Raw genomic sequence first — 12,194 nt, 5'->3', positions numbered from 1 at the left:
GTCATGTTGAGTTTACTGTCGAAGACTATCCTGTGATTCTTGGCGTGGGTGGTGGGGTTGGTGTCGGTTCCAGATCTGTTGGTCTCCAGATGGAGTCCCATGGTGAAGTGCTCTTCCTGAAGATCGCAATTTAGGCTCATCGGTGTTCAGCTCTAGACAGTTGGTCTTCATCCAGTGGGCAAGTTGGGTTTTAACTAACATTGACTGTGTTTATCATTAAACCTAGGCTTGCATGCCCCTGGGGCTTCACAGATCCTTCCCTGACAACAACCTACAGATGATGGTGCAGTCGGGAGCCAAGGGGTCAACTGTGAATACTATGCAGGTATTGTGTTCTCTTTGCGTTGTCAACTTAATAAAATCAGGTTTTTTCTGGACATAGATTTGGAGCTCATTTCTTCAATGTTGATTCATCTTAATGGGCTCATGTCATAAGACTGACCTTCAGCCATTCCTAGTTTTTCGGCTAGGGAAAGGACATTTTACCACTGGAAGTACAGATCTACAAATCACTTCACGCTTCAGCCTTTGGCTGGAGTTCCAGGACTGTCAGAATTCCACCTCCAAGAAATGGGGAAAGTAGACTGACATTGGAGTAACTTACAAAAGTGTAGATGTCTGTTTCCTTACGACTTGTCGAAGGGCTTGGTAGGGATATTACAATCTCCTAAAACTTGTTTTTGACTGTGCCTTATTATGTGTAAAGTAGCATATTCTTGGATGAGTGATTGCTGATGTGCAAAACCTTATAAGTGGTTCTTTACTTGCATGTGTATTTTTTCTATCTGTAAAGTTTTGTAGACTTTGCTTTAACCTGTCGAGTGACATGGTCTACAGGGTGCGTTCATTCACTTTTGTGTCTGTCCTTCTTGAATAGTTACAACAAGGGGTGGTGATGGACAGAGTCTCTGAATTAAGCAGAGTACTCTCACCCAGTCAAGAGATCAGGGCTAGATCTAACACCGTTTTTTAGCTCATTGCACCATCCCAGTTTCAGAACCTGGCTGTATGCAAATTAGTCTGTCCCTGGCCCAGTGCATCATGGGAACAGGGCAGACCAGACTACAAAAGCCAATTCTTACACTGGGAAGGAAACAAGCTTCCGGGGACCGGTTTCTGGCATTACAGCCGTCTTCGGCCCGGCTTGCTTGAATCCTGATGGTGCAATGAGCAAGGGACTCACATCTGAGTATACCCTTCCACGCTTAGGGTGGACAAAAATAGTTACAACAAGGGGTGGTGATGGACAGAGTCTCTGAATTAAGCAGAGTACTCTCACCCAGTCAAGAGATCAGGGCTAGATCCAACACCGTTTTTTAGCTCATTGCACCATCCCAGTTTCAGAACCTGGCTGTATGCAAATTAGTCTGTCCCTGGCCCAGTGCATCATGGGAACAGGGCAGACCAGACTACAAAAGCCAATTCTTACACTGGGAAGGAAACAAGCTTCCGGGGACCGGTTTCTGGCATTACAGCCGTCTTCGGCCCGGCTTGCTTGAATCCTGATGGTGCAATGAGCAAGGGACTCACATCTGAGTATACCCTTCCACGCTTAGGGTGGACAAAAATAGTTACAACAAGGGGTGGTGATGGACAGAGTCTCTGAATTAAGCAGAGTACTCTCACCCAGTCAAGAGATCAGGGCTAGATCCAACACCGTTTTTTAGCTCATTGCACCATCCCAGTTTCAGAACCTGGCTGTATGCAAATTAGTCTGTCCCTGGCCCAGTGCATCATGGGAACAGGGCAGACCAGACTACAAAAGCCAATTCTTACACTGGGAAGGAAACAAGCTTCCGGGGACCGGTTTCTGGCATTACAGCCGTCTTCGGCCCGGCTTGCTTGAATCCTGATGGTGCAATGAGCAAGGGACTCACATCTGAGTATACCCTTCCACGCTTAGGGTGGACAAAAATAGTTACAACAAGGGGTGGTGATGGACAGAGTCTCTGAATTAAGCAGAGTACTCTCACCCAGTCAAGAGATCAGGGCTAGATCCAACACCGTTTTTTAGCTCATTGCACCATCCCAGTTTCAGAACCTGGCTGTATGCAAATTAGTCTGTCCCTGGCCCAGTGCATCATGGGAACAGGGCAGACCAGACTACAAAAGCCAATTCTTACACTGGGAAGGAAACAAGCTTCCGGGGACCGGTTTCTGGCATTACAGCCGTCTTCGGCCCGGCTTGCTTGAATCCTGATGGTGCAATGAGCAAGGGACTCACATCTGAGTATACCCTTCCACGCTTAGGGTGGACAAAAATAGTTACAACAAGGGGTGGTGATGGACAGAGTCTCTGAATTAAGCAGAGTACTCTCACCCAGTCAAGAGATCAGGGCTAGATCCAACACCGTTTTTTAGCTCATTGCACCATCCCAGTTTCAGAACCTGGCTGTATGCAAATTAGTCTGTCCCTGGCCCAGTGCATCATGGGAACAGGGCAGACCAGACTACAAAAGCCAATTCTTACACTGGGAAGGAAACAAGCTTCCGGGGACCGGTTTCTGGCATTACAGCCGTCTTCGGCCCGGCTTGCTTGAATCCTGATGGTGCAATGAGCAAGGGACTCACATCTGAGTATACCCTTCCACGCTTAGGGTGGACAAAAATAGTTACAACAAGGGGTGGTGATGGACAGAGTCTCTGAATTAAGCAGAGTACTCTCACCCAGTCAAGAGATCAGGGCTAGATCCAACACCGTTTTTTAGCTCATTGCACCATCCCAGTTTCAGAACCTGGCTGTATGCAAATTAGTCTGTCCCTGGCCCAGTGCATCATGGGAACAGGGCAGACCAGACTACAAAAGCCAATTCTTACACTGGGAAGGAAACAAGCTTCCGGGGACCGGTTTCTGGCATTACAGCCGTCTTCGGCCCGGCTTGCTTGAATCCTGATGGTGCAATGAGCAAGGGACTCACATCTGAGTATACCCTTCCACGCTTAGGGTGGACAAAAATAGTTACAACAAGGGGTGGTGATGGACAGAGTCTCTGAATTAAGCAGAGTACTCTCACCCAGTCAAGAGATCAGGGCTAGATCCAACACCGTTTTTTAGCTCATTGCACCATCCCAGTTTCAGAACCTGGCTGTATGCAAATTAGTCTGTCCCTGGCCCAGTGCATCATGGGAACAGGGCAGACCAGACTACAAAAGCCAATTCTTACACTGGGAAGGAAACAAGCTTCCGGGGACCGGTTTCTGGCATTACAGCCGTCTTCGGCCCGGCTTGCTTGAATCCTGATGGTGCAATGAGCAAGGGACTCACATCTGAGTATACCCTTCCACGCTTAGGGTGGACAAAAATAGTTACAACAAGGGGTGGTGATGGACAGAGTCTCTGAATTAAGCAGAGTACTCTCACCCAGTCAAGAGATCAGGGCTAGATCCAACACCGTTTTTTAGCTCATTGCACCATCCCAGTTTCAGAACCTGGCTGTATGCAAATTAGTCTGTCCCTGGCCCAGTGCATCATGGGAACAGGGCAGACCAGACTACAAAAGCCAATTCTTACACTGGGAAGGAAACAAGCTTCCGGGGACCGGTTTCTGGCATTACAGCCGTCTTCGGCCCGGCTTGCTTGAATCCTGATGGTGCAATGAGCAAGGGACTCACATCTGAGTATACCCTTCCACGCTTAGGGTGGACAAAAATAGTTACAACAAGGGGTGGTGATGGACAGAGTCTCTGAATTAAGCAGAGTACTCTCACCCAGTCAAGAGATCAGGGCTAGATCCAACACCGTTTTTTAGCTCATTGCACCATCCCAGTTTCAGAACCTGGCTGTATGCAAATTAGTCTGTCCCTGGTCCAGTGCATCATGGGAACAGGGCAGACCAGACTACAAAAGCCAATTCTTACACTGGGAAGGAAACAAGCTTCCGGGGACCGGTTTCTGGCATTACAGCCGTCTTCGGCCCGGCTTGCTTGAATCCTGATGGTGCAATGAGCAAGGGACTCACATCTGAGTATACCCTTCCACGCTTAGGGTGGACAAAAATAGTTACAACAAGGGGTGGTGATGGACAGAGTCTCTGAATTAAGCAGAGTACTCTCACCCAGTCAAGAGATCAGGGCTAGATCCAACACCGTTTTTTAGCTCATTGCACCATCCCAGTTTCAGAACCTGGCTGTATGCAAATTAGTCTGTCCCTGGCCCAGTGCATCATGGGAACAGGGCAGACCAGACTACAAAAGCCAATTCTTACACTGGGAAGGAAACAAGCTTCCGGGGACCGGTTTCTGGCATTACAGCCGTCTTCGGCCCGGCTTGCTTGAATCCTGATGGTGCAATGAGCAAGGGACTCACATCTGAGTATACCCTTCCACGCTTAGGGTGGACAAAAATAGTTACAACAAGGGGTGGTGATGGACAGAGTCTCTGAATTAAGCAGAGTACTCTCACCCAGTCAAGAGATCAGGGCTAGATCCAACACCGTTTTTTAGCTCATTGCACCATCCCAGTTTCAGAACCTGGCTGTATGCAAATTAGTCTGTCCCTGGCCCAGTGCATCATGGGAACAGGGCAGACCAGACTACAAAAGCCAATTCTTACACTGGGAAGGAAACAAGCTTCCGGGGACCGGTTTCTGGCATTACAGCCATCTTCGGCCCGGCTTGCTTGAATCCTGATGGTGCAATGAGCAAGGGACTCACATCTGAGTATACCCTTCCATCTTTGGACTGGGTAAGAGTGGTCTGCTTAATTCAGACACTCTGTTCATCACCACCCCCTTTTCTGAATCGTTTTTGGCCACTATAGGTGTGGCAGGGTATACTCAGACATGAGTCCCTTTCTCACTGCTCCATCAGGATTCAAGCAAGCCGGGCTGAAGAGGCTGAAATGCCAGAAACCGGTCCCCGGTAGCTTGTCTCCTTTCTGGTGAAGAATTGGCTTGGTAGTTTGGTCTGCCCTGTTCCCATGATGCACTGGGCCAGGGACAGACTAATTTGCATATAGCCAGGTTCTGAGCTGGGATAGGGCAGTGAGATAAATAACGGTGATGGATCAAGCCCTGATCTTTGGACTGGGTAAGAGTGGTCTGCTTAATTCAGACACTCTGTTCATCACCACCCCCTTTTCTGTATCGTTTTTGGCCACTATAGGTGTGGCAGGGTATACTCAGACATGAGTCCCTTTCTCACTGCTCCATCAGGATTCAAGCAAGCCGGGCCGAAGAGGCTGAAATGCCAGAAACCGGTCCCCGGTAGCTTGTCTCCTTTCTGGTGAAGAATTGGCTTGGTAGTTTGGTCTGCCCTGTTCCCATGATGCACTGGGCCAGGGACAGACTAATTTGCATATAGCCAGGTTCTGAGCTGGGATGGGGCAGTGAGATAAATAACGGTGATGGATCAAGCCCTGATCTTTGGACTGGGTAAGAGTGGTCTGCTTAATTCAGACACTCTGTTCATCACCACCCCCTTTTCTGAATCGTTTTTGGCCACTATAGGTGTGGCAGGGTATACTCAGACATGAGTCCCTTTCTCACTGCTCCATCAGGATTCAAGCAAGCCGGGCCGAAGAGGCTGAAATGCCAGAAACCGGTCCCCGGTAGCTTGTCTCCTTTCTGGTGAAGAATTGGCTTGGTAGTTTGGTCTGCCCTGTTCCCATGATGCACTGGGCCAGGGACAGACTAATTTGCATATAGCCAGGTTCTGAGCTGGGATGGGGCAGTGAGATAAATAACGGTGATGGATCAAGCCCTGATCTTTGGACTGGGTAAGAGTGGTCTGCTTAATTCAGACACTCTGTTCATCACCACCCCCTTTTCTGAATCGTTTTTGGCCACTATAGGTGTGGCAGGGTATACTCAGACATGAGTCCCTTTCTCACTGCTCCATCAGGATTCAAGCAAGCCGGGCCGAAGAGGCTGAAATGCCAGAAACCGGTCCCCGGTAGCTTGTCTCCTTTCTGGTGAAGAATTGGCTTGGTAGTTTGGTCTGCCCTGTTCCCATGATGCACTGGGCCAGGGACAGACTAATTTGCATATAGCCAGGTTCTGAGCTGGGATGGGGCAGTGAGATAAATAACGGTGATGGATCAAGCCCTGATCTTTGGACTGGGTAAGAGTGGTCTGCTTAATTCAGACACTCTGTTCATCACCACCCCCTTTTCTGAATCGTTTTTGGCCACTATAGGTGTGGCAGGGTATACTCAGACATGAGTCCCTTTCTCACTGCTCCATCAGGATTCAAGCAAGCCGGGCCGAAGAGGCTGAAATGCCAGAAACCGGTCCCCGGTAGCTTGTCTCCTTTCTGGTGAAGAATTGGCTTGGTAGTTTGGTCTGCCCTGTTCCCATGATGCACTGGGCCAGGGACAGACTAATTTGCATATAGCCAGGTTCTGAGCTGGGATGGGGCAGTGAGATAAATAACGGTGATGGATCAAGCCCTGATCTTTGGACTGGGTAAGAGTGGTCTGCTTAATTCAGACACTCTGTTCATCACCACCCCCTTTTCTGAATCGTTTTTGGCCACTATAGGTGTGGCAGGGTATACTCAGACATGAGTCCCTTTCTCACTGCTCCATCAGGATTCAAGCAAGCCGGGCCGAAGAGGCTGAAATGCCAGAAACCGGTCCCCGGTAGCTTGTCTCCTTTCTGGTGAAGAATTGGCTTGGTAGTTTGGTCTGCCCTGTTCCCATGATGCACTGGGCCAGGGACAGACTAATTTGCATATAGCCAGGTTCTGAGCTGGGATGGGGCAGTGAGATAAATAACGGTGATGGATCAAGCCCTGATCTTTGGACTGGGTAAGAGTGGTCTGCTTAATTCAGACACTCTGTTCATCACCACGCCCTTTTCTGAATCGTTTTTGGCCACTATAGGTGTGGCAGGGTATACTCAGACATGAGTCCCTTTCTCACTGCTCCATCAGGATTCAAGCAAGCCGGGCCGAAGAGGCTGAAATGCCAGAAACCGGTCCCCGGTAGCTTGTCTCCTTTCTGGTGAAGAATTGGCTTGGTAGTTTGGTCTGCCCTGTTCCCATGATGCACTGGGCCAGGGACAGACTAATTTGCATATAGCCAGGTTCTGAGCTGGGATGGGGCAGTGAGATAAATAACGGTGATGGATCAAGCCCTGATCTTTGGACTGGGTAAGAGTGGTCTGCTTAATTCAGACACTCTGTTCATCACCACCCCCTTTTCTGAATCGTTTTTGGCCACTATAGGTGTGGCAGGGTATACTCAGACATGAGTCCCTTTCTCACTGCTCCATCAGGATTCAAGCAAGCCGGGCCGAAGAGGCTGAAATGCCAGAAACCGGTCCCCGGTAGCTTGTCTCCTTTCTGGTGAAGAATTGGCTTGGTAGTTTGGTCTGCCCTGTTCCCATGATGCACTGGGCCAGGGACAGACTAATTTGCATATAGCCAGGTTCTGAGCTGGGATGGGGCAGTGAGATAAATAACGGTGATGGATCAAGCCCTGATCTTTGGACTGGGTAAGAGGGTCTGCTTAATTCAGACACTCTGTTCATCACCACCCCCTTTTCTGAATCGTTTTTGGCCACTATAGGTGTGGCAGGGTATACTCAGACATGAGTCCCTTTCTCACTGCTCCATCAGGATTCAAGCAAGCCGGGCCGAAGAGGCTGAAATGCCAGAAACCGGTCCCCGGTAGCTTGTCTCCTTTCTGGTGAAGAATTGGCTTGGTAGTTTGGTCTGCCCTGTTCCCATGATGCACTGGGCCAGGGACAGACTAATTTGCATATAGCCAGGTTCTGAGCTGGGATGGGGCAGTGAGATAAATAACGGTGATGGATCAAGCCCTGATCTTTGGACTGGGTAAGAGTGGTCTGCTTAATTCAGACACTCTGTTCATCACCACCCCCTTTTCTGAATCGTTTTTGGCCACTATAGGTGTGGCAGGGTATACTCAGACATGAGTCCCTTTCTCACTGCTCCATCAGGATTCAAGCAAGCCGGGCCGAAGAGGCTGAAATGCCAGAAACCGGTCCCCGGTAGCTTGTCTCCTTTCTGGTGAAGAATTGGCTTGGTAGTTTGGTCTGCCCTGTTCCCATGATGCACTGGGCCAGGGACAGACTAATTTGCATATAGCCAGGTTCTGAGCTGGGATGGGGCAGTGAGATAAATAACGGTGATGGATCAAGCCCTGATCTTTGGACTGGGTAAGAGTGGTCTGCTTAATTCAGACACTCTGTTCATCACCACCCCCTTTTCTGAATCGTTTTTGGCCACTATAGGTGTGGCAGGGTATACTCAGACATGAGTCCCTTTCTCACTGCTCCATCAGGATTCAAGCAAGCCGGGCCGAAGAGGCTGAAATGCCAGAAACCGGTCCCCGGTAGCTTGTCTCCTTTCTGGTGAAGAATTGGCTTGGTAGTTTGGTCTGCCCTGTTCCCATGATGCACTGGGCCAGGGACAGACTAATTTGCATATAGCCAGGTTCTGAGCTGGGATGGGGCAGTGAGATAAATAACGGTGATGGATCAAGCCCTGATCTTTGGACTGGGTAAGAGTGGTCTGCTTAATTCAGACACTCTGTTCATCACCACCCCCTTTTCTGAATCGTTTTTGGCCACTATAGGTGTGGCAGGGTATACTCAGACATGAGTCCCTTTCTCACTGCTCCATCAGGATTCAAGCAAGCCGGGCCGAAGAGGCTGAAATGCCAGAAACCGGTCCCCGGTAGCTTGTCTCCTTTCTGGTGAAGAATTGGCTTGGTAGTTTGGTCTGCCCTGTTCCCATGATGCACTGGGCCAGGGACAGACTAATTTGCATATAGCCAGGTTCTGAGCTGGGATGGGGCAGTGAGATAAATAACGGTGATGGATCAAGCCCTGATCTTTGGACTGGGTAAGAGTGGTCTGCTTAATTCAGACACTCTGTTCATCACCACCCCCTTTTCTGAATCGTTTTTGGCCACTATAGGTGTGGCAGGGTATACTCAGACATGAGTCCCTTTCTCACTGCTCCATCAGGATTCAAGCAAGCCGGGCCGAAGAGGCTGAAATGCCAGAAACCGGTCCCCGGTAGCTTGTCTCCTTTCTGGTGAAGAATTGGCTTGGTAGTTTGGTCTGCCCTGTTCCCATGATGCACTGGGCCAGGGACAGACTAATTTGCATATAGCCAGGTTCTGAGCTGGGATGGGGCAGTGAGATAAATAACGGTGATGGATCAAGCCCTGATCTTTGGACTGGGTAAGAGTGGTCTGCTTAATTCAGACACTCTGTTCATCACCACCCCCTTTTCTGAATTGTCCTTCTTGAAAGGCAAACAAAGAATTCAGGTTTAAGGTCTCCTTTTAAGAGTTGTTCTCCTTTTCTCCTTTTGCAGATTTCCTGTCTCCTTGGTCAGATTGAGTTAGAAGGCCGGCGCCCCCCACTGATGGCATCGGGTAAATCTTTGCCCTGCTTCCAGCCTTATGACTTCTCGCCTAGATCAGGAGGTTTCGTGACTAGCCGCTTTCTTACTGGAATTAAGCCTTATGTGAGTTAGTATAAAAAATATTGCCATGTTTCTTTTAATATAATCAGTTACCACATGCTGGAAAATGCAGGTTGTTAAGTACCCTCTTATGCCCTTTCTGTCAAGTTTAGGTTAATTTTGAACTTTTGCAAGATGAGTTTTGTGGTTGCTCCCTCATTTTCAAGTCTTTTGGTCGCTGTGGTGAAGACTCCTCTTCGCTGTCTGCAGTGTTAATCAGCCAATTTAAGAATTTCCTAATTGTGGTGCAATCGGCAAAGCCATGCAGCAAGGTAGTGCACCAACAGGGAGACAGCATAATAACTTTACAGAGATCAGTATCAGTCGAAAGTTTGGCAAAAGGCTATTGTAAGATAATTGTGCAATATCTCTTTTCGTTTTTGTATGGTTATCCAGCTCAAACACGTGCGAAATCTGCAGCTTTCTGTCTGAACTTTTCTTAGATCAGCTCCTGCTTTTTAATGTTGTTTTAAATTTATTGACTTTCTTTACTCTGTTTCTCACGTGGGTTGTGCTCTCTGTGTTCTTTCTTAGGTCGTTGATTTATGCCGCTATCCAATGTGATTGTTTGACATCAGAGAGCTAATCATAGGAAATTAATTAGATTTTCTATGTATTACTGAAACATGGTTAAAAGAAGACTGCAGCATAGATATTGCAGTCGCTCTACCCCCTAACTATACCATCTGTAGGAAAGACGGAGAGGACGGTAAGGGGGAGGGGTGGCTGTCATTCATAGAGACACACTACAATGAAAGAATGTTACTTTACACCAGCTCAAGGGAGCAGAAAGCCTTGGCTTCTGCTGAGCCATAAACGGATCACCCTCATTTTCAGGAGTCTTAATCTATCGCCCCCCAGGCAACAGCAGTACCTTCTTGGACTCATTAGGGGAAACTCATGGTCAAACTCTGCTTATATATGCCAATTTTTCAATGCTTGGATATATAAATCTACACTTAGAATATAGTAATAACCCTGGGGTCACCACCTTCTTGGAAACGGTCACCCCCTTGGCCTGAACCAACTAGTTAAGGGGCGGACACACAGGACAGGACATTCGCTGGATGGAGTTTGCTCCAACTTCACCTCACTTTGGATAGAGGCACCTATCCCGCAGGCTTGGTCAGATCACTACTTTATTCCCCTGGCCATCCCAATACCCAAGACGGCACAAGCAGTCATGAATAGCCCTATGGGGAAGCCGAGGCGTAAATGGCATTTGCTTGCTACTAACCCCAGCTTGCCCATAATTGCCCAAGAAAAGATAACAACTCTTACTGGCGAGCCAGAAGAGGATTCCCAACGCTTCCACACTTGGATGACGGCCATAAGTGATGAATTAATTCCTTTAAAACACACTGCCAGAAGGGGCAAAATAAAATTACATAATGATCCATGGTTCACTAAAGATCTAGCGAAGCAACAGCTACACTGTAAACAATTAGAACTTAGATGGAGATGGGGCTGTGAGATAGCCAATTTACATATTTTTAAAACTCACAGGATTCAATATCATTCAACTTTCAAACTAGCAAAAAAAGAATACTTTGGGAATAGAATAGCTATGGCGAAGCAAAACCAAAAAGAGATATTTGCGAGCGTAAAATCTTTTTATCGGCCCTAAAGCCTTACACTCCGAAGTCCCTCGCTCTCTAACTCTTTGTAATGATATTGCAACATTTTTCGAGGATAAAATCAAGAATATTCAAAAAGATTTTGGAACACCTAGCTCACAAGAATCTGTTAACGAACAGGAGTCGGATCATAGGCAGGATAGGCCCGTCCTTCACGCCTTTCAATCTGTCACTCTATTTCAGACACACGAAGCAATCTTAGCTTGTAAATCAGGTTCGCCATTGGATGCATGCCCCCCAACGATACTATATCGCATCATGGATATAGTGAATCCTGTGATTAACGATATTGTGAACTCCTCGCTTTCCTCCGGCATAGTGCCCGATGAGCGGAAATTTGCTACTGTGAAGCCACTAAAGAAAAAACAAAATATAGATCCTTCTAATCTTTCCAACTATAGGCCCATATCCTTACTGCCAATCTTGGGTAAGATTACAGAAAGAATGGTCTATAAGGAACTCTCTAATTTTGCAGAATCAGCCCAGATCTTCCACCCTCGACAATCCGGCTCTCGCCCGAAACATTCCACGGAATCTGCTCTACTGGAGATATCGAACACTCTGAAATTTATCACAGACAATGGCAGGAAGGCAGTGCTGATCCTTTTGGATCGGTCGGCCAACTTTGATACCATCTCTCATAACATCCTCTTGGCCAGACTAAAAATCTTGCTGCACTTCCAACACGGCACTGGCCTGGATCACGTCCTTCCTGTCTAAACGGAGGCAGGCAGTTTAGTTTCCCTTGGCACCTTTCTTTCCTCAGAACGTACCATCACCACTGGAGTCCCACAGGGTGCCTTGCTTAGTCCACTCCTATTCAATATATACATGGCCCCGCTTATCTCCCTCATCTCGGCCTATGGGATTGAAACAACATCTTACGCTGACGATACTCAGCTGATCCTGTCCCTTGATAAAAACTCCACGGATGCTGAAGAAAATTTCAAAGCTTGTCTTACGGCAGTCACCAAATGAATGAATATTAATCACCTCTGATGTAACACGGATAAGACAGAAATCTTGTTGATAGGGAAAGATAATTCCTTTCAACCCAAGGATTGGTGGCCGGAAGAGGCAGCAGCCCCTCCATCTACTGTGGAGGTGACTAAAAAC

General features: G+C 47.9%; 1 protein-coding gene across 1 annotated transcript in view; it reads left to right on the top strand.

The window, feature by feature from the left end:
- The window catches only part of POLR1A (RNA polymerase I subunit A), a 514,608-nt gene that overhangs the window by 305,760 nt on the left and 196,654 nt on the right, over positions 1 to 12,194 (top strand). The window contains exons 19-20 of the mRNA XM_078678659.1: positions 227 to 325; positions 9,292 to 9,444. Of these exons, the coding sequence (XP_078534785.1) occupies positions 227 to 325; positions 9,292 to 9,444 (252 nt within the window). The remainder of the gene's footprint in view (positions 1 to 226; positions 326 to 9,291; positions 9,445 to 12,194) is intronic.

This window comes from Lissotriton helveticus, chromosome 2_2 (genome assembly GCF_964261635.1).
Source record: "Lissotriton helveticus chromosome 2_2, aLisHel1.1, whole genome shotgun sequence".
Classification (NCBI taxonomy): Eukaryota; Metazoa; Chordata; class Amphibia; order Caudata; family Salamandridae; genus Lissotriton; species Lissotriton helveticus.
This window is presented reverse-complemented; position numbering and strand designations above follow the sequence as displayed.